A 23,254-nucleotide genomic window follows, 5' to 3' on the forward strand; every position below is an offset into this window, starting at 1 on the left:
GATTTGATTTTTTATATTTAACTTTATTTGTCACGTGCCGAATACAACAAGTGTAGCAGGTAGCCTAGTGGTTAGAGCGTTGGACTAGTAACCAAAAGGTTGCTGGATGGAGTCCCCGAGCTGACAAGGTAAAAATGTTCCCCGGTAGGCCGTCATTGTAAATAAGAATTTGTTCTTAACTGACTTGCCTAGTTAAATAAATAAAAACTGTGAAATGCTTACTTACAAGCCCTTAACCAACAGTGCAGTTGAAGAAAGAGTTAAGAAAATATTTACCAAATAAACTAAAGTAAAAAAGAATAAGTCACACAATAAAACAATAATGAGGCTATATACTGGGGGTACCGGTACCGAGTCAATGTGCGGGGGTACAGGTTAGTCGAGGTAATTTGTACATGTAGGTAGAGGTGAAGTGACTATGCATAATTAATAAACAGCGAGTAGAATGATTAATTTGATTAATTGTTCAGCAGTTTGGGGGGTAGAAGCTGTTAAGGAGCCTTTTGGTCCTAGACTTGGCGCTCTGGTACCGCTTGCCGTGCGGTAGCAGAGAAAACAGTCTATGACTTGGGTGACTGGAAACCTAGTATGTAACGCGCGGGACCTAGTATGTAACGCGCGGGACCTAGTATGTAACGCGCGGGACCTAGTATGTAACGCGCGGGACCTAGTATGTAACGCGCGGGACCTAGTATGTAACGCGCGGACCTAGTATCTTTGTTACTCTTATTTTTTTTTCTCCCACAGTCCAGTCTCACAACGTTTGCTGAGAGTCTGCAGGAGATGATCAACTATCACACGGTATGGCCTGCAACATTTTATTTAAAACCTTAACGTGGTTATGATATACAGTTGGCTTGTGTGTCTAACCCAAAGACCATCAATGTTAAGTGCCAGTGGGTGGTTTTGACAGGAATGGGACCTTAAAATAGTCGGGCTTTCGTCTCGCTGAAAAGCAGAACTGCAAAACCAAAAGCATCTTATGTTCCAAACACAGCCTTTAACCGCATGTAACAGGGAACAAACGTCCTGCCTGCTTAAATGCATCCCTAGTCTCTTTTGTTCAAGTGTGGTAGGACACTTGTTAATGTCCTACCCTTGCTACCATTCCCCCTAAACTCTACGGTGTATCAGGGCAGGTTTTAGATGGTGACTTAACACTGGAGAGACCTCCCTAGTCCTGTCTTAGTGTCCTACTGCCTAAACCCTAGGGTCTGAGACCATGACTCGACACTGCAGTGAGATCAGCTGAATGATTAGTTCAAGTTTGCTACTCGGTGTTAACCCGAGCACGTGATCCTTAAAGCACAGAGCCAAATCTGTTTTGTCACCAGAGCACGGCCCTCCACTCCTGTCCCAACCACACTGGTCGTATTGTCTGGTCCTGCATCATCAGGCTCAACACCGTGAGGCGTTCAGCTTTGGTGTGTCTGAGGCTAATTTTTGCTGACTGTCCGTTTTGAAGGAAGTAAAAGTTCTATGAGTCGGTGGTCTCTGACTAACTAGCTGCGTCACAGCATGTCATTATTGAGCTGATTGGGTTTTGAAACCTATAGGCTGGTATGAAATTAAAATATGCCTGAAAGGGGACAGTCCGAACAATGCTGATTTATTTGTCACGTTTTGTGAACTGACCTATAAAGTAGAGGTACACACCCTGGTTTGATGCAGTGCTGTCTTGCAGAACACACACCATTACGTGTAAATGAGTTTCACACACTCCAGCTTGTAATAATGAAATATGAAAAGGTTGCGGATGTTACTCGGTTGGATAGGTACTAATCAGTCATTTGTTTCTCTGCTTCTAGATTTTGTTTGACCAGGCCCAGCGATCGATTAAGACACAGCTTCTAACATTTGTCAAAGAGTAAGTGTGTCAACATCACTGTTAAGTGTTCTTCTTGTACACAATAACAATGGACATTAAGTTATGAACAGTATCTCTGTCTTTAACATACAAATGGTTTCTGATAGATCATGATCTTGTTCGAAAATAACTAAGGAAGTAAATGACATGGTCGTGTTGAGCAGTGTAAAAAATAAAAAAAGAATTCACACCGCACAACTGCTCAAAAGGAGGAAGCCCACGCACACAAGCATCACATGCTTATGAATGAAGAGATTAGGGGCAGCACATCGATACAATGGAGGATGGGATGAGACTCAGTCCAGGATGCAATGTGGAATACTAGGTTATTTGTTCAGAATATTAGCTTCTGTTAAAAAATAATGTACATTTTTGTTAACCTACTAGCTAATGCACCCACATTTTCCCAGAGAGTTTGCGTAAGAGTTTAAGCCTGCGGGGGAACCTCATTTATTTAATTATGCAGGATTAGCCAGCTGTCTTTGCCCACACCACATAAAGGCAAAACTCCTACATCAGTGTTCTTTAAAAAAAACAAAAAAACACTCAAAACCATCTTCCCAAACAATGATTCACTCCTCCTAAGCAGTCCAAGGTGACTTTTATTTTACTCAGACTCGAGCAGTACAAGCCAAAAAAACAAGATGTCGGACATTTTGAGTTGAGGTAGTAACCTTTTCCTCTTTTTAGAGTAACTAGTGTCCTCATATCTGTGCCAATTCATTTTAAATGTACAATTCACACTGCACACACTAGCAAATGATTCAAGCTTTAACATGTAGTTCCACTCTGAAGTTGTCAGGGTGCATGTGAGGCTAATGTCCGAATAGTCATTAATTACTTTGTCAAATACTTAACTCGAGCATATGACATCACTATGAAGGCGGTAGACTCATTTGGACTCACAAGAAGGGAGAGAAATTATATGTCTATGGACGTTACTTTCCTTAAAAATACTATAGACATAGAAGGTAGACTTTTTCCTCTAATGATTAGCTAGACCGCTTGTTAATACATTTTTCAATGTCGCATGTTTTCTTATTTTCGCCTGAGTGGGATCAATTGGTCCTTTCTTCTTGGTTACTGGTATTTGGGCTATTACAGCCACCTGTTCTGGTTATTTTTTTAAACTATGTGAATCATAGAATCTCACTTGCGCTTTTTAAAATGTATTTCTTTTTAAAATTAACCATGTGAAACCAGAGAGAATCTCACTGCCTTCTCCATGCAACTTGTACAACCAAAACATGGCTGCAAAGAATGTCTCAAAAAGAAAATAAACAATTGAATGTCAATGAATGAATGAAAGAAAGTAATGCCTATATTCCTTGATGAAGTACAATTTGACTAGATTGACAAACATTTAGCGGAGATGAGGCTTCCTCAGTGTGATACCTATTTCTGACCTATGTTTTAACTCCCGCCCTTAGGGACCTGCGGAAGTTCAAAGAGGCTAAGAAGCAATTTGACAAGGTGAGTGAGGAGAAGGAGGCGGCGTTGAACAAGAATGCCCAGGCGCCGCGCAACAAGCAGCACGAGGTGGAGGAGGCCACCAACATCCTGACGGCCACGCGCAAGTGCTTCCGCCACATCGTCCTTGACTACGTCCTCCAGGTACAGACCCAGGATCAGTTTACCTTTATAAATCCTGAACTTAACCTTCAGGGGTAAGTAAACATGCTTAGACTGACCTTTTTTTATATCTGTTTTTCAACTTCATCCTACTATGAAGTAGCATAGACATGGGTTCACCAAGCCCTGTCCTGGAGCGCAAACCCCCAGTGTGCCGGGTTTAGTTCCAGCCCAGCACCTGCAAATAGCAGATAATCGTCTGAATCAGTGTCCGGATTGTACTCTCAAGGGCAAAACTTAGCTTTGCACTGTAAAATGGAAATTGGTGTTTCGTATTGGACTAGTTCAGTCCCTCAGTTTCAGTCAGTTTTCTGTTTGGTGTCAAATTAATACAATTCAGGTGTGATCGTGTTAGGCTGTAACAATAGAGCCCCACAGTGGAGGTGTCATAATACCCATAAAACCTAGCGGTCAAACGGGGAAATGGTTCCAATCGTTTTTCCAATTTTCTTTTTTCCCTTAGGGGATTTTATAAACACTTAAAATAAGGTCTGTGGTTCGTGTAGGCTTACCCTGGCGTGACGTTTTGATAACCGTAAATCTCTCTAGGACAAATTAAATTTTTTTTTTTTAAACTCACATTTACATAAGTATTCAGACCCTTTACTCAGTACTTTGTTGAAGCACCTTTGGCAGCGATTACAGCCTTGTGTAGTCCCGTGTGGCTCAGTTGGTAGAGCATGGCGCTTGCAACGCCAGGGTTGTGGGTTCATTCCCCACGGGGGGGCCAGGATGAATATGAATATGTATGAAACTTTCCAATTTGTAAGTCGCTCTGGATAAGAGCGTCTACTAAATTACTTAAATGTAAATGTTGAGTCTTCTTGGGTATGACGCTACATGCTTGGCGCACCTGTATTTGGGGAATTGCTCCCATTCTTCTCTGCAGATCCTCTCAAGCTCTGTCAGGTTGGATGGGGAGTGTCGCTGCACAGCTATTCTCCGGTCTCTCCAGAGATGTTCGAACGGGTTCAAGTCCGGGCTCTAGCTGGGCCACTCAAGGACATTCAGAAACTTGTCCCGAAGCCACTCCTGCGTTGTCTTGGCTGTGTGCTTAGGGTCGTTGTCCTGTTGGAAGGTGAACATTTGCCCCTGTCTGAGGTCCTGAGCTCTGGAGCAGGTTTTCATCAAGGATCTCGCTCTACTTTGCTCTGTTAATCTTTCCCTCGATCCTGACTTGTCTCCCAGCCGCTGAAAAACATCCCCACATCATGATGCTGCCAACACCATGCTTCACCGTAGGGATGGTATTGGACAGGTGGTGAGCGGTACATGGTTTCCAGACGTGACGCTTGGCATTCAGGCCAAAGAGTTCCATCTTGGATTCGTCAGACCTGAGATTCTTGTTTTTCATGGTCTGAGAGTTTTTTAGGTGCCTGTTGGCAAAGTTTTGCTCTGACATTCACTGTCAACTGTGGGACCTTTTATATAGACAGGTGTGTGCCTTTCCAAATCATGTCCAATCAATTGAATTTATCACAGGTGGACTCCAATCACGTTGTAGAAACATCTCAAGGATGATGAATGGAAACAGGATGCACCTGAGCTCAATTTCGAGTCTCATAGCAAAGGGTCTGAATACTTATGTAAATAAGGTATGTTTTTTTATTTGTAATAAATTTGCTAACATTTCTAAAAATCAGTTTTCGCTTTGTCATTATGGTTACAGCCTTATTTTAAAACATATTAAATAAAAAATGTTCCTCAAACAATCTACACAATTCCCCGTAACAGAATGTGGAAAAAGGGAAGGGGTCTGAATACTTTGAATGCTCTGAATGTGTTGCTACCCTAGGGTCACCCACCACTTATAAAGCAAATGTTGAGCTTTTATTATTCCAAAACTTAAAATACTGTAAAAGAAATGTAATACTGTGATTATGGTATTTGGCCATATCGCCCAGCCCCATCTTCTCCAGGTTTGATGCAGTCAAGACCGGTGCTATGCAATCATGTTAGATGATAAATAATCTAGCTATGGCAGCTATTAGTCTACTATAGCAAGTCTGCTTGGTTGGTTGCGGTCTCTCGTCTCTCCTCCATGTTCCTGTGTCACTTGCTCACACTTGGAGTAGCCTACACACACACACAGCACGGCCCCTGCTAGAGGGTTACCTCTCTCTACCTCCTCTCACAGTAGCCTACACACACAGCACGGCCCTTGCTAGAGCGTCCCCTCTCTCTACCTCCTCTCACAGTAGCCTACACACACAGCACGGCCCTTGCTAGAGCGTCCCCTCTCTACCTCCTCTCACAGTAGCCTACACACACAGCACGGCCCCTGCTAGAGCATCACCTCTCTCTACCTCCTCTCACAGTAGCCTACACACACAGCACGGCCCCTGCTAGAGCGTCTCCTCTCTACCTCCTCTCACAGTAGCCTACACACACAGCACGGCCCCTGCTAGAGCATCACCTCTCTCTACCTCCTCTCACAGTAGCCTACACACACAGCACGGCCCCTGCTAGAGCATCACCTCTCTCTACCTCCTCTCACAGTAGCCTACACACACAGCACGGCCCCTGCTAGAGCATCACCTCTCTCTACCTCCTCTCACAGTAGCCTACACACACAGCACGGCCCCTGCTAGAGCGTCCGTCTGGCAAAGCCCCTGGGCCCTTTCGGAACGAGTCCATCTTTTTGGAACCGTGAAGGCCTCTACTCTGTAGCATGAATGTAAAGGTCAAAGTGTCCATGCGACACAGACCCTGATAAGAATCCTCACACTCAGGCACATTCAGCCTATAGGTCCAACAGGGTGCTGTTCACTCACTGGACCTCTGTCTTTCTGTCGTCCCATAGATGGTCATAGTGTTTAGGGCTGTCACATTTTAGTCTGAAGGCCCAGGCTTGTCAAGGCCACATGGCTTTTACAGTACACAAGGTATATTTCCCTGATAGCTTAGCTGACCTTTCACAATGGAGAGAACAGTCGTGTATCACCGGAATACATCTACATGAATACAGCCCTGCCTGCTCCTGGGCTGCTGCTGCTCCTGGGCTGCTGCTGCTCCTGGGCTGCTGCTGCTCCTGGGCTGCTGCTGCTCCTGGGCTGCTGCTGCTCCTGGGCTGCTGCTGCTCCGGCTGCTCCTGGGCGGCTGCAGTGATGATACATGGACAATATCGGCTGATAAGGGGACCAGCCGTAGCCATAATATGCAGCCCAAATTACACCATATTCTTAATTTTAGTGGACTGCTTTTGCACTAGGGCCCATAGGACCCTGGTCAAAAGTAGTGCACTATATAGGGAATAGGGTGCCATTTGTGACGAAGACAGTGTTGCTGTGAATGGAGAAGTGGACTGTTTTTTAGTGCATACGTTTCACAATAAGGGCATTTTTCTGTTTTCAAGGGCTGATTGATCGATTATCTATGTCTCTCTCGCCCCTAAATGGGGTAGTGTAGTCTTGAGCTTTTCTGCTATTAAGCTCCGAAAATCTATAGCCCAAGCCCAGAAAGCACCTAAGTTGTACATTTTGAATGTGTTCTGTACGAGTGAGTTGTCCGTGTCGACGACCCCCTTTAGCAGCTGTAGTGGAATATTAATGCATTTTCCAGTTGACTCTGCGCTTTACGTTGCTCAATATCCTCTCAACTGCCCAGTGGGTAAACAACCAGCGCCCTAGAACCTTCCGCTGGTCTTTAATCCTTCAGCAGATATCAAGGAGATATGAAAGATGGTAGAAGCAATATGGTGATAGCCCTCCAACTCTCCCGTTCTATGTCGCTTGCTTCCACCGATCAAATTCCTACACACACTACATCATGTGTTTGTCCGTGTTAGCCCAGATTAAGAAAAGCCCCCGTTTCTTTTATAGCTCCTCCGGCTTTATTGAAATGAACATGATTTGACCTGCAGACTGCAACAGGCGCTGTGTGTGACGTTAATTAACTCTGTCTAAAGGGTAAACAGATAGGTCATAGCAGTTTGTGTACAGTGCAGCTGGGCATATGAGATCACAGGACACATGCTGACTGCAGCATCTCTCTGCTAGAGGGAGGAGCTCCCCCTGATGTCAAAGAGAGGGATAGCCATCTATTCAATCTAGAGTGGCATAATTCTTGCTAATTATATGCAAGTCATGATGCCCGTTTTAATGGGGACCAATTAATTTGAAATACATTTAAAAGTTGATTGGTTGGAACTAGGAAGAGTGTTTTGATTCTATAATTTCGCTAGTACAGTGCTCTCTCATAGACATAATCTAACCCTGAACTTTCCTTTCCCTCCCACACAGATCAATGTACTACAGTCCAAGAGAAGATCGGAAATTCTCAAATCGGTAAATATTGTTTTCCAGAGGACATCCTCATATAAACCTAAGTACCAGTATGTTGATTCTACATCTCTTGCCTCGTATCCGACATCTCTGATTGGTCCGTTCCTCTCCGCAGATGCTGTCCTTCATGTACGCCCACCTGACCTTCTTCCATCAGGGTTACGACCTTTTCAGTGAACTGCAACCGCTGATGAAACAGCTGGGGGGACAGGTAGGCCGTTACCCCGTTGACTCCCATTGTACTGGAACTGTAGCTCCACCTGGCCACAGCCCTGGCCCTCTCATGCCTGTAGCAGTGTTTTATCAAACCTCTCCCCTGGAACCCCCCCTCCCCAGCCCTGAACGAGCTCACCTGATTGACCGAATCGAGGTATTTTTATGATTAGTCGACATGTTTGAATCAGGTGTGCTTGATCTGGACTATATCAAATGCGTGTAACGTTAGGGCGTCCCCCGAGGAGAGGTTTGAGAACCTCGTTCATGGGCAGGGCGTCCCCCGAGGAGAGGTTTGAGAACCTCGTTCATGGGCAGGGCGTCCCCGAGGAGAGGTTTGAGAACCTCGTTCATGGGCAGGGCGTCCCCAGAGGAGAGGTTTGAGAACCTCGTTCATGGGCAGGGCGTCCACCGAGGAGAGGTTTGAGAACCTCGTTCATGGGCAGGGCGTCCCCCGAGGAGAGGTTTGAGAACCTCGTTCATGGGCAGGGCGTCCCCCGAGGAGAGGTTTGAGAACCTCGTTCATGGGCAGGGCGTCCCCCGAGGAGGGGTTTGAGAACCTCGTTCATGGGCAGGGCGTCCCCCGAGGAGAGGTTTGAGAACCTCGTTCATGGGCAGGGCGTCCCCCGGGGAGAGGTTTGAGAACCTCGTTCATGGGCAGGGCGTCCCCCGAGGAGAGGTTTGAGAACCTCGTTCATGGGCAGGGCGTCCCCCGGGGAGAGGTTTGATAACCTCGGTCATGGGCAGGGCGTCCCCCGAGGAGAGGTTTGAGAACCTCGTTCATGGGCAGGGCGTCCCCCGAGGAGAGGTTTGAGAACCTCGGTCATGGGCAGGGCGTCCCCCGAGGAGAGGTTTGAGAACCTCGGTCATGGGCAGGGCGTCCCCCGAGGAGAGGTTTGAGAACCTCGGTCATGGGCAGGGCGTCCCCAGAGGAGAGGTTTGAGAACCTCGTTCATGGGCAGGGCGTCCCCCGAGGAGAGGTTTGAGAACCTCGTTCATGGGCAGGGCGTCTCCCGAGGAGAGGTTTGAGAACCTCGTTCATGGGCAGGGCGTCCCCCGAGGAGAGGTTTGAGAACCTCGTTCATGGGCAGGGCGTCCCCCGAGGAGAGGTTTGAGAACCTCGTTCATGGGCAGGGCGTCTCCCGAGGAGAGGTTTGAGAACCTCGTTCATGGGCAGGGCGTCCCCCGAGGAGAGGTTTGAGAACCTCGTTCAAGGGCAGGGCGTCCCCCGAGGAGAGGTTTGAGAACCTCGTTAATGGGCAGGGCGTCCCCCGAGGAGAGGTTTGAGAACCTCGTTAATGGGCAGGGCGTCCCACGAGGAGAGGTTTGAGAACCTCGTTAATGGGCAGGGCGTCCCACGAGGAGAGGTTTGAGAACCTCGTTAATGGGCAGGGCGTCCCACGAGGAGAGGTTTGAGAACCTCGTTAATGGGCAGGGCGTCCCACGAGGACAGGTTTGAGAACCTCGGTCATGGGCAGGGCGTCCCCCGAGGACAGGTTTGAGAACCTCGTTCATGGGCAGGGCGTCCCCCGAGGAGAGGTTTGAGAACCTCGTTAATGGGCAGGGCGTCCCCCGAGGAGAGGTTTGAGAACCTCGTTAATGGGCAGGGCGTCCCCAGAGGAGAGGTTTGAGAACCTCGGTCATGGCATTTCTCTCGATACAGAATAGTGTAGCCATGATGGAAGTCAACGCTTGGCCTCCCTGCTTAGGAGTTGATCTGAAAACGAATTGCTTCTGCCTATAAACAGTTCTCTCTTCTGGGTTCACAAATGTGCCCTAGTTAACAGTGGCACTAGGCAGGGTCTTCGGCCAGAAATTATGCATTTTCCTGTGTGTGTTTGCCGTGGTCACTGGTCAGATAAACCAGCAGATTCCTTCCTTGCCAGGGGAGGTTTAAATGGAAAATGTGACCGAGCTCTTCGTGCTGCTGTTCCTCCTGCTGCGATGATTAGTATCTTGGTAGAGAAAGGTGGGAATGAGGAAGCTGGATGAGGAATGGTTATTTGTGGTTCATTGGAACTCTAAGCCTAATAAGTAATACATTTCCTCTGTCACCGGGTAGTGTTTTACTCTCTGTGAGATGAGTTATCCTAGCTGCTGACTTAGACTCACAAGAGGAGACTAGAATTACACTGATGTAGGAAACGAGCTCTGGGGTCATTCAGTGACCTAATTAAACAGTCAATAAATTCCTCCATCTGAAGTTGTTTTAATGTGGTGGATGTGGTGCTAACCAGGAAGGAGAGAATAAATCTCCCCACAATCCAATTTCACACATGATGAAGCATCAATGGTGGCATCCATTTTGTTCAAGGAGGAGAGCTCATCTCTTAAAGGAGCAGTTGTTTATCCACGGGACATCGACATGTCTATGGGCTAGATTGAAAAGGAGCAGGCAGACTATCCTCTCTAGCTACATCAAAGGGCTGTTCAAGATAGTTTAGTAGCCTAGTTTGGGGTCTCTGGTTGCTAGTTTTCAGTTTCCCCTACAAACAGACTCGATCTCACATACTTGCTAATCTAAAATGTCTTCCTCGTCTCACATCCATCTGCACCGTTCTGAAAACACTAGATCCCCCATACTCGACTGGCGGGGTCAGTACGGACCACAGGTCCTGACTACAAAATCACACACCAGAAAATATATATTTATTATAATTTGTTGGGTGGAACTGTCAGGCTTTCGACTCCTGGTATCATAAAAACACACGTCATGGAAAATGTGTAGAATTGCAGGAAATTAGCTTTAAAATAGCATTTTCTGTCCGTCAACAAGAGGGGTGTGAACAGTTTGGGTTTGCGAGGTGGGGGTTTGTTACTATGCCGATAAAGGACAATATCCATATGAACCTTTGCCACCTAAGACATTTGTGTGACCACCGGACCTTCTCAGACAGTACTTCAGTACCCTAGCACTGGATGTGTTAAAGAAATATTGCAGAAGCCTGCTGGGGATTGTGGGGAACAGCGCTGCATCGTGTTCATTAGGCACCAGATGTAAGAGCGGGAGAGACTTCCTGGACTTGTCCAATAAGATAGTCATATTTGATTATGCCCCAATGAACACAACCCTATTGAGGTGAAGAAAGCCTCTTTAAGACTACTGGTATGGGCCCGAGGTATATGTAGGCTTATACGTGAGCAAAACCATTGCAACCTACTTAAAAATATGACACGTTTACTCACACACTTAATGGTTTCACACACTCTGCTGTGTTTCAGCTGGACCTGCTGGTGGTGGATGCAGCCAAAGAGAAGAGGGACATGGAGCAGAAACACTCCACCATTCAACAGAAGGTACACCCCCCCCCCCCACCCCCCCCACCCCCCTGTCCCTAGCCTAGGACAGCTCTATGAGCCTCTGGCTGGTCTAGAGTGGTGATCTGATGGGAGTGGATCTCTCAGCGATTAAAAATACTTTCTTATTGTATTCCTACCCTTTTCTATTAGGACCAGCCCTGAAACTCTGCTGTGGTTTTCTTGGGGGGGCCAAGACATAGAAAAATATAGTATGTATTGTTATGAATGAAGCCATTATTAACTATCTACGTCATTGGACAGGCTTGGGTAATGGGATCTCACAGGCTACGTCCTAAAATGGTGTCCTGGTAAAAAAGTGGTGCGCTACATAGTGAATAGGATGCCATTTGGTACACGACGTTAGGGTGATCTCATGCAGTGGACACGGACACAGTCACACACCTTACATTATTCAAGTGGGTCGGAAGCTCCGGAGGGCTCACTTAACAACAGGGGTACGTTTCACCACCACCGCCATGTCACCCATCACGGCACTCTAATTCCACGGTGTTGGGTGGTAGATGTCATCTAGGCCTAAGTCACCAACTAAATCCCCATTTTTTTAAAGGAGAAAAATTCCCATTAAAATGTGTGCATGGAGGGGTCCCTTGCGAAAGAGATCTTGATCTCAATGGAACTCCCTGTTGAAGGTAAAATAAATCAAAGTCCAAGACACTCAGGACAAGTCCAACTGAAACCTGTTTTGGTGCATGGGTGAGTTTTGTGTGTGTCTGTGTTTCTGTCTGGCCTCTTATAGCACGTCAGGTAGTCTGTGTCTTCATGGAAATCTCTTTCTCGCTCCCTTTTTTATTGTGTGTGTGCACGCGGCACGTGGTGAGCAGCAGCTGGCTCTCCAGCCTAAGCACCATTTCCAGCCAGGACCTCTCTCAAAGGTGGCCCGTGCCAACTTCCGCTCGTCCTTGAGCGCATTGCTTCCCAGCGCCCTCCCTCTCCAAACCCCTCCCTTTCAGTAGATGCTATTTTTATATTGTCTCGCTCCCTCCATCTCCCTCTGCCTCGCCCCTTCATTCCCTCTTTCCCTCTCTCTACCTTTCTTCTAACTCCCTCTTGCCCTTCCCCTCCCGCTCTTTCTCTTTCTGCCAGTATGTATAAGCAGTTCTAATCTCTCCTCTTTCTTCCTCCTCCACTCTCTGCTCTTTCCCAGGCTGCTCTGCAGGTAAGCCTTTTTTCCCCCATTTTTGTCTCTATCCTGTTTCTGTGCTGTCTCCTGTTCTTTCTGCATGTTGACTGCCCCTGACAGCGATTTAGTAGACTGCTAGAGCAAAACCGACCCAGTCATTCATGTAGACAGAGTAGTGTAGTCACCATGATGTATTATTGACACATGCCTGACGTGACCGGGTTAAGACATGCCTGGCGTGACCGGGTCAAGACATGCCTGACGTGACCGGGTTAAGACATGCCTGACGTGACCGGGTTAAGACATGCCTGACGTGACCGGGTTAAGACATGCCTGACGTGACCGGGTTAAGACATGCCTGACGTGACCGGGTTAAGACATGCCTGACGTGACCGGGTTAAGACATGCCTGACGTGACCGGGTTAAGACATGCCTGACGTGACCGGGTTAAGACATGCCTGACGTGACCGGGTTAAGACATGCCTGACGTGACCGGGTTAAGACATGCCTGACGTGACCGGGTTAAGACATATGCCTGACGTGACCGGGTTAAGACATATGCCTGACGTGACCGGTTTAAGACATATGCCTGACGTGACCGGGTTAAGACATATGCCTGACGTGACCGGGTTAAGACATATGCCTGACGTGACCGGGTTAAGACATATGCCTGACGTGACCGGGTTAAGACATATGCCTGACGTGACCGGGTTAAGACATATGCCTGACGTGACCGGGTTAAGACATATGCCTGACGTGACCGGGTTAAGACATATGCCTGACGTGACCGGGTTAAGACATATGCCTGACGTGACCGGGTTAAGACATATGCCTGACGTGACCGGGTTAAGACATATGCCTGACGTGCCCGGGTTAAGACATATGCCTGACGTGACCGGGTTAAGACAGATGCCTGACGTGACCGGGTCAAGACATGCCTGACGTGCTCCGTGTCGTGTGTGTCTGTTGAAGTCCATGCATGCCGGCTGTGGTAAATGTCAATCATTCATTCACCTTATGTATTGTTGATACAGCATATCCTTTAACTCTCTAGTCATTAAGCCTTGCTGCAAAGGGAATGGGAGAGAGATTTTGTTAGGTTGATAAATCTCAAACTATAAGCTAAATGCTATAGGTGCTATAGCTATTGACATTCACCTTGCATTTCACCTTGTGCATTTCATTTTCATGAGTGTGTTTTTAGTACGTCTTATATCTATCTACCTGTGTGAATTACTAATTGCCAGAGGGCACCATCGTGTCACAAAGAACCTCATTGGGCGAAGGGAGCTTTCAGTTTGTGCATGCTGCAGAAAAACATGCGTCTGTACACAGGCGTACAGTGTGTGAGAGGGAGGAGTCAGCTACATGGCTCTCAAACAGAAGCTGTGTAAATGTTTCATGCCGGAGCTACTCTGCATGGAGTTGTGTTGGTTATTCTAACCCCATAGCACCAGCCAGCATCAATCTACACACACACACACACACACACTCTCACATCCCATCGACCTACACACACACACACACACACACACACACACACACACACACACCCACACACACACTCTCACATCCCCACACACACACACACACACACACTCTCACATCCCCACACACACACACACACACTCTCACATCCCATCCACACACTCTCACATCCCATCCACACACACACACACTCACATCCCATTGACCTTCACAAGCCGATGGGGCCTTAGTGGAAAGGGGAGGGGCCAAGCTCAGCCAGCAGCGGTGACAATTGTTGATGACGGCCACACACACACACACACACACACACACACACACACACACACACACACACACACACACACACACACACACACAGAGGGAAGTGAGGGAGGTTTTGTTGTGGAGAGGCATCTAACCTGCGACTGTGACGGAGCTGTCACTAGAGATGCTGCGATGGGACCGGTGAAGGTAGATAACGCTAGCTAGCCATCGTCACGGTGACTGGGACACACACACACACACACACTAACCTGTCACAGACATGGAGATGGAGATTTTCAGCAGGTTCCACTATGTGTGGTATCTGGTGAGAGCGCTGGAAGAATGGGGCAAAACGTGTGTTTTTCTCTTCAGCTTGACATGGCTCTGTGCTATGGGCATTCTCTGTGTGGTTAACAATCTCCATTTTGTATGTCAGAGAAACAAGTGTCCTCTTTTTTTTATTTTTGTCCCAGTTTCTGTGTTTCTCAGCCCTTCCTTGTTCTTCCGTTGTGAGTCTTTTAGGGGACAGAGGTTGATGGCCACAGCTTTTGCGCGTGGAGATCCTCTGTACGTAATAGTTCATTTTAATTTGATATTTGTTTATTTTTGACCCCCCCCGCCCACCACCCAACCCCACCTCTCCTGCCTGCACAACCGGAGTGATGACTGATTTGCATTGTCATGCTGTACATTAATGATTTTTGCCGAGGCGTGGGGTTTTTCTCATTCTAATGTATGGCTACAATTGTTTTCCTCCTCACTACAACGCATTAGCCTGGTCACAGATCAGTTTTGGCTGCCATTCCAACTCCTTGTCACTCATTGTCCAGTTGGCAAGTCTGGTTGCTGTCATTACTTAGGTCCTGTTTTGAAACATTTACTTCCTCTTCTCCTTGAAGCAATACCTGATCGGACATGTATGGAAAGCTATGTGGTACAACCCCTGCCTTCACCTTCCAATCCTGTTAGATTGCTGATTACTCCAAGGAAGGAGAGAAGGATTAAAAAATATAATTTTTCAAGCAGGGCGATGGTTTGCCCACACAATCGATTATTGCCCTGGTCTTTGATTGGTTGGGGTTTGGATTCTATGTCCCGGTCTGTCTTGAGCCTTTGCTGATTGGCCAATGTGCAGTATGGCTTTGTGTTTGAGTCTTACGGACAGGCTCCAGTTGTAGTAGTGTCTTTAGAGGAGTGGCATGTTTTCACAGCTTCCCAAAATGAACAACTATTTCATTCCTCCAGGGTACATGCTGGGACACAGCCCTTGAATAATACATACAGCCCAAAAAGACTTCTTAAGAGTCTGAGTAGGCTACACGCTAGTGAGGCTACACGCTAGTGAGGCTACACGCTAGTGAGGCTACACGCAAGTGAGGCTACACGCAAGTGAGGCTACACGCAAGTGAGGCTACACGCAAGTGAGGCTACACGCAAGTGAGGCTACACGCTAGCTGAGGCTACACGCTAGTGAGGCTACACGCTAGTGAGGCTACACGCTAGTGAGGCTACACGCAAGTGAGGCTACACGCAAGTGAGGCTACACGCTAGTGAGGCTACACGCTAGTGAGGCTACACGCTAGTGAGGCTACACGCTAGTGAGGCTACACGCTAGTGAGGCTACACGCTAGAATGAGGCTACACGCTAGTGGGGCTACACTGTACAATGAGGCTACACGCTAGTGAGGCTACACTGTACAATGAGGCTACACGCTAGTGAGGCTACACTGTACAATGAGGCTACACACTAGTCAGGCTACACTGTACAATGAGGCTACACGCTAGTGAGGCTACACTGTACAATGAGGCTACACGCTAGTCAGGCTACACTGTAGAATGAGGCTACACGCTAGTGAGGCTACACGCTAGTGAGGCTACACGCTAGTGAGGCTACACGCTAGTGAGGCTACACGCTAGTGAGGCTACACTGTACAATGAGGCTACACGCTAGTGGGGCTACACTGTACAATGAGGCTACACGCTAGTGAGGCTACACGCTAGTGAGGCTACACGCTAGTGAGGCTACACGCTAGTGAGGCTACACTGTACAATGAGGCTACACGCTAGTCAGGCTACACTGTACAATGAGGCTACACGCTAGTCAGGCTACACTGTACAATGAGGCTACACGCTAGTCAGGCTACACTGTACAATGAGGCTACACGCTAGCCAGGCTACACTGTACAATGAGGCTACACGCTAGCCAGGCTACACTGTACAATGAGGCTACACGCTAGCCAGGCTACACTGTACAACGAGGCTACACGCTAGTCAGGCTACACTGTACAACGAGGCTACACGCTAGTGAGGCTACACTGTACAACGAGGCTACACGCTAGTGAGGCTACACTGTACAACGAGGCTACACGCTAGTGAGGCTACACTGTACAACGAGGCTACACGCTAGTGAGGCTACACTGTACAACGAGGCTACACGCTAGTGAGGCTACACTGTACAACGAGGCTACACGCTAGTGAGGCTACACTGTACAACGAGGCTACACGCTAGTGAGGCTACACTGTACAACGAGGCTACACGCTAGTGAGGCTACACTGTACAACGAGGCTACACGCTAGTGAGGCTACACTGTACAATGAGGCTACACGCTAGTGAGGCTACACTGTACAATGAGGCTACACGCTAGTGAGGCTACACTGTACAATGAGGCTACACGCTAGTGAGGCTACACTGTACAATGAGGCTACACGCTAGTGAGGCTACACTGTACAACGAGGCTACACGCTAGTGAGGCTACACTGTACAATGAGGCTACACACTAGTGAGGCTACACTGTACAATGAGGCTACACACTAGTCAGGCTACACGCTAGTGAGGCTACACGCTATTGAGGCTACACACTAGTGAGGCTACACTGTACAATGAGGCTACACACTAGTGAGGCTACACTGTACAATGAGGCTACACACTAGTGAGGCTACACTGTACAATGAGGCTACACACTAGTGAGGCTACACGCTAGTGAGGCTACACGCTATTGAGGCTACACGCTATTGAGGCTACACACTAGTGAGGCTAGACGCTAGTGAGGCTACACGCTAGTGAGGCTACACTGTACAATGAGGCTACACACTAGTCAGGCTACACGCTAGTGAGGCTACACACTAGTGAGGCTACACTGTACAATGAGGCTACACACTAGTGAGGCTACACTGTACAATGAGGCTACACACTAGTGAGGCTACACTGTACAATGAGGCTACACACTAGTGAGGCTACACTGTACAATGAGGCTACACGCTAGTGAGGCTACACTGTACAATGAGGCTACACACTAGTGAGGCTACACTGTACAATGAGGCTACACGCTAGTGAGGCTACACTGTACAATGAGGCTACACGCTAGTGAGGCTACACTGTACAATGAGGCTACACGCTAGTGAGGCTACACTGTACAATGAGGCTACACACTAGTGAGGCTACACTGTACAATGAGGCTACACACTAGTCAGGCTACACTGTACAATGAGGCTACACACTAGTGAGGCTACACTGTACAATGAGGCTACACGCTAGTGAGGCTACACTGTACAATGAGGCTACACGCTAGTGAGGCTACACTGTACAATGAGGCTACACGCTAGTGAGGCTACACTGTACAATGAGGCTACACGCTAGTGAGGCTACACTGTACAATGAGGCTACACACTAGTGAGGCTACACTGTACAATGAGGCTACACACTAGTGAGGCTACACTGTACAATGAGGCTAGACGCTAGTGAGGCTACACACTAGTGAGGCTACACACTAGTGAGGCTACACACTAGTGAGGCTACACACTAGTGAGGCTACACACTAGTGAGGCTACACTGTACAATGAGGCTACACACTAGTGAGGCTACACTGTACAATGAGGCTACACACTAGTCAGGCTACACTGTACAATGAGGCTACACACTAGTGAGGCTACACTGTACAATGAGGCTACACACTAGTGAGGCTACACTGTACAATGAGGCTACACGCTAGTGAGGCTACACTGTACAATGAGGCTACACACCAGTGAGGCTACACTGTACAATGAGGCTACACACTAGTGAGGCTACACTGTACAATGAGGCTACACACTAGTGAGGCTACACTGTACAATGAGGCTACACACTAGTGAGGCTACACTGTACAATGAGGCTACACACTAGTGAGGCTACACTGTACAATGAGGCTACACGCTAGTGGGGCTACACTGTACAATGAGGGGGGCGCTGCATCATTTGTGGGGGACGACATGTTTACTGTTGCCTTGTTTGATCATGGTTAGTGATAAACCCAGCCGTCATATGAGAGAGGATTTCCTTACCAAACTCTCTCGCAAGACTGACTGGAGAGGTTGTGAGGAGGGCTCTGTCCTTTTGTCTTTGGCTTATTACCAGTTTTTATTTTCACGGTGGAGGGCTGAAACATAATTATTTCGCCCCACGATGAAATGGGAGGGGGGGACTATTGTCTGGATCTATCTCAGTTCGTATGTCAGTCACACGCAAAATGTCACACCACTGGCCCGACGATTGACCCGTCTTGCTCACCACTGGCCCGACGATTGACCCGTCTTGCTCACCACTGGCCCGACGATTGACCCGTCTTGCTCACCACTGGCCCGATGATTGACCCGTCTTGCTATGGAGATCCTGGGGGGAATCTCTTTTTTTTATAACAACAATGCATTTTAAAACCGTGATGATATTTACTGGTAGTAAGAGTTGTGGTGCATTTAGTAGTTACTCTCTCTTGTATTGAAGGGGTTCATTTAGTAGTTACTCTCTCTTGGATTGAAGGGGTTCATTTAGTAGTTACTCTCTCTTGGATTGAAGGGGTTCATTTAGTAGTTACTCTCTCTTGGATTGAAGGGGTTCATTTAGTAGTTACTCTCTCTTGGATTGAAGGGGTTCATTTAGTAGTTACTCTCTCTTGGATTGAAGGGGTTCATTTAGTAGTTACTCTCTCTTGGATTGAAGGGGTTCATTTAGTAGTTACTCTCTCTTGGATTGAAGGGGTTCATTTAGTAGTTACTCTCTCTTGGATTGAAGGGGTTCATTTAGTAGTTACTCTCTCTTGGATTGAAGGGGTTCATTTAGTAGTTACTCTCTCTTGGATTGAAGGGGTTCATTTAGTAGTTACTCTCTGTTGGATTGAAGGGGTTCATTTAGTAGTTACTCTCTCTTGGATTGAAGGGGTTCATTTTGTGATTGAAGTCTTGAATTGAAAGTTGGGCATCTTTGTACAGACAGTTTCCGTTCCCCCTCCATTTGTCTGCCTGCCATTGCGTACATTCTGTACTGTACCCCCCCCCCCCATCCAAAAATAACCTCTGTTGTCCTACAGTATAAGCGTGTGTGTCAAACCAGGGGATTGCTTGCCTGAGGTGTTTAGCTCCAGGCCCCTTTGCTCAGGTTACAGTGCAGAGTGCAATCTGGTCGTGAGGACACACACACACCCCGTTAGCTGTATGTAGAGGCTAAAGGTTTGATGTTGAAGCGCAACACAGTGGTCAAACTCCTGTTACACACAGATCAACCAGCAGCGTCTTGCAGACAGATGCAGACCTTACTCTGGAGCAATTGGGACGACTATAGGCCAGTGGAACCAAGGTCTGACAGTATGGTTTTGTGTTGCCGGGGGCAGATTTGACCGTGCCACTCTAAGGAAGTGTTTTCCATGTCGTGTGCTAGTAGTCATTTGGAACTGAGAGGATTACTGCCATCATTTTACACTTGGATGTTTATTATCCTACAATTAAAGTTGTATCTTTCCTATCACAGATAGAATTTGACTTGCCTTGTTAAATAAAAGTTTTAAAAAACAAACAGAAAACAAAATGATCTGTTTCATTAAATCCTATTGTTTGTCTTCAAACTCTTTTAACGACAAGTTCAGCAACACTTTGAACAGTGAATTCATAGAAGTTTTATCACCCCCCCCCCCCCCACCCTCTGACTGCATGGTGTCCAGTGTCCCAGAGGCTTAGGAAAGTGTGGCAGGCTATCTCATGACAGTGGTGGCCGGTTGGTCAAGTTCCAGGGGTGTCAGTGGCTCTTTCAGATAGAAGGCAACTCTGCCCCAGACCACAGGTGTTAAAGGATCGAGTCGGCTTACTGTCGCAGGAAACAAGGATGAAGACCGATGCAACAGAACTAGAATGAGTAGAATGGGCCTCCCCATTCAAGTTAATGATGCTATTAAGGGTGGATTGGCAGCCGTTTTAAGAGTCTATGGTCACTGCTACGTCCGCCTGGCTCTCTCTTGGGCCTGGATCTCTCTTGGGCCTGGATCTCTCTTGGGCCTGGATCTCTCTTGGGCCTGGATCTCTCTTGGGCCTGGATCTCTCTTGGGCCTGGATCTCTAGAACATTTCTATTTCAAAGGACCAGGCGTGTTCAGTAGGCACTAAATAGGAAAATGTCTAGTTTGTGTGAGACTACCTCACCCGTTTACGAAAAAGCAGTTCCCTTTTTTCATTTTGATCAAACCCAAATATTTAACCAACATCTTTTCAAAGTACCCTGCTCTTCCTCTCCAAACTCCATAGAAATGCCATTACTATGTAAGTTGTATAATTAGCCATGACTTTTATAGAAACCCATTGCTTTTGTTTTGTGTTTGTTACCTACTGAATTGTCTGTTTTTGTAAGGTCAACAGGGCTGTGTTCATTTAATGCCCACCGTAGCATAACGTTGTGCAACGGAAAACGAAAGCAGGCTTTTCTTATTGGACAAGTTTAGTGGTTTTCTTCCTTTTCATGCCTAGTGAACACGACCCCAAAATGTGTGGCTCAATGGTGTTGAGTCGCTCTTCACCTGGACGCCCACAGTGAATCAGGATCAGCCTGTTTTGCCTGCCTTACTGACTGAACGTGTCTGTACGCCACAAGCTTGTTTGTGTGCTGTGTATTCGATGTGTAAAACCAAGTGCTACCAATACTAAATGCCATTGTCCATTCAAATGTCTATTTTTCTCCCTCTATGTTCTCCTACCTCTGCTCTCTCTCCCTCTCTGTGTTCTGCTACCTCTGCTCTCTCTCCCTCTCTGTGTTCTGCTACCTCTGCTCTCTCTCCCTCTCTGTGTTCTGCTCCCTCTGCTCTCTCTCCCTCTCTGTGTTCTGCTACCTCTGCTCTCTCTCCCTCTCTGTGTTCTGCTACCTCTGCTCTCTCTCCCTCTCTGTGTTCTGCTCCCTCTGCTCTCTCTCCCTCTCTGTGTTCTGCTCCCTCTGCTCTCTCTCCCTCTCTGTGTTCTCCTACCTCTGCTCTCTCTCCCTCTCTGTGTTCTCCTACCTCTGCTCTCTCTCCCTCTCTGTGTTCTGCTACCTCTGCTCTCTCTCCCTCTCTGTGTTCTCCTACCTCTGCTCTCTCTCCCCCTCTGTGTTCTGCTACCTCTGCTCTCTCTCCCTCTCTGTGTTCTGCTACCTCTGCTCTCTCTCCCTCTCTGTGTTCTCCTACCTCTGCTCTCTCTCCCTCTCTGTGTTCTCCTACCTCTGCTCTCTCTCCCTCTCTGTGTTCTGCTACCTCTGCTCTCTCTCCCTCTCTGTGTTCTCCTACCTCTGCTCTCTCTCCCTCTCTGTGTTCTGCTACCTCTGCTCTCTCTCCCTCTCTGTGTTCTCCTACCTCTGCTCTATCTCCCTCTCTGTGTTCTGCTACCTCTGCTCTCTCTCCCTCTCTGTGTTCTCCTACCTCTGTGTTCTCCTACCTCTGCTCTCTCTTCCTCTCTGTGTTCTGCTACCTCTGCTCTCTCTTCCTCTCTGTGTTCTGCTACCTCTGCTCTCTCTTCCTCTCTGTGTTCTGCTACCTCTGCTCTCTCTCCCTCTCTGTGTTCTCCTACCTCTGCTCTCTCTCCCTCTCTGTGTTCTGCTACCTCTGCTCTCTCTCCCTCTCTGTGTTCTCCTACCTCTGTGTTCTCCTACCTCTGCTCTCTCTTCCTCTCTGTGTTCTGCTACCTCTGCTCTCTCTCCCTCTCTGTGTTCTGCTCCCTCTGCTCTCTCTCCCTCTCTGTGTTCTGCTACCTCTGCTCTCTCTCCCTCTCTGTGTTCTGCTACCTCTGCTCTCTCTCCCTCTCTGTGTTCTGCTACCTCTGCTCTCTCTCCCTCTCTGTGTTCTGCTCCCTCTGCTCTCTCTCCCTCTCTGTGTTCTGCTCCCTCTGCTCTCTCTCCCTCTCTGTGTTCTCCTACCTCTGCTCTCTCTCCCTCTCTGTGTTCTCCTACCTCTGCTCTCTCTCCCTCTCTGTGTTCTGCTACCTCTGCTCTCTCTCCCTCTCTGTGTTCTCCTACCTCTGCTCTCTCTCCCTCTCTGTGTTCTGCTACCTCTGCTCTCTCTCCCTCTCTGTGGTCTGCTACCTCTGCTCTCTCTCCCTCTCTGTGTTCTGCTACCTCTGCTCTCTCTCCCTCTCTGTGTTCTCCTACCTCTGCTCTCTCTCCCTCTCTGTGTTCTCCTACCTCTGCTCTCTCTCCCTCTCTGTGTTCTGCTACCTCTGCTCTCTCTCCCTCTCTGTGTTCTCCTACTTCTGCTCTCTCTCCCTCTCTGTGTTCTCCTACCTCTGCTCTCTCTCCCTCTCTGTGTTCTGCTACCTCTGCTCTCTCTCCCTCTCTGTGTTCTCCTACCTCTGCTCTCTCTCCCTCTCTGTGTTCTGCTACCTCTGCTCTCTCTCCCTCTCTGTGTTCTCCTACCTCTGTGTTCTCCTACCTCTGCTCTCTCTTCCTCTCTGTGTTCTGCTACCTCTGCTCTCTCTTCCTCTCTGTGTTCTGCTACCTCTGCTCTCTCTTCCTCTCTGTGTTCTGCTACCTCTGCTCTCTCTTCCTCTCTGTGTTCTGCTACCTCTGCTCTCTCCCTCTCTGTGTTCTCCTACCTCTGCTCTCTCTCCCTCTCTGTGTTCTGCTACCTCTGCTCTCTCTCCCTCTCTGTGTTCTCCTACCTCTGTGTTCTCCTACCTCTGCTCTCTCTTCCTCTCTGTGTTCTGCTACCTCTGCTCTCTCTTCCTCTCTGTGTTCTGCTACCTCTGCTCTCTCTCCCTCTCTGTGTTCTCCTACCTCTGCTCTCTCTCCCTCTCTGTGTTCTCCTACCTCTGCTCTCTCTCCCTCTCTGTG

General features: G+C 48.0%; 1 protein-coding gene across 9 annotated transcripts in view; it reads left to right on the forward strand.

Moving 5' to 3' along the window:
• LOC139539452 (arf-GAP with coiled-coil, ANK repeat and PH domain-containing protein 2-like) overlaps nucleotides 1-23,254 on the forward strand; it is a 76,372-nt gene that overhangs the window by 19,759 nt on the left and 33,359 nt on the right. For all 9 annotated transcript variants that reach the window (XM_071342417.1, XM_071342418.1, XM_071342421.1 and 6 more), the window contains 6 exons: nucleotides 748-801; nucleotides 1,809-1,867; nucleotides 3,298-3,481; nucleotides 7,741-7,785; nucleotides 7,898-7,993; nucleotides 11,218-11,292. In XM_071342417.1, the coding sequence (XP_071198518.1) occupies nucleotides 748-801; nucleotides 1,809-1,867; nucleotides 3,298-3,481; nucleotides 7,741-7,785; nucleotides 7,898-7,993; nucleotides 11,218-11,292 (513 nt within the window). The remainder of the gene's footprint in view (nucleotides 1-747; nucleotides 802-1,808; nucleotides 1,868-3,297; nucleotides 3,482-7,740; nucleotides 7,786-7,897; nucleotides 7,994-11,217; nucleotides 11,293-23,254) is intronic.

This window comes from Salvelinus alpinus, chromosome 15 (genome assembly GCF_045679555.1).
Source record: "Salvelinus alpinus chromosome 15, SLU_Salpinus.1, whole genome shotgun sequence".
Classification (NCBI taxonomy): Eukaryota; Metazoa; Chordata; class Actinopteri; order Salmoniformes; family Salmonidae; genus Salvelinus; species Salvelinus alpinus.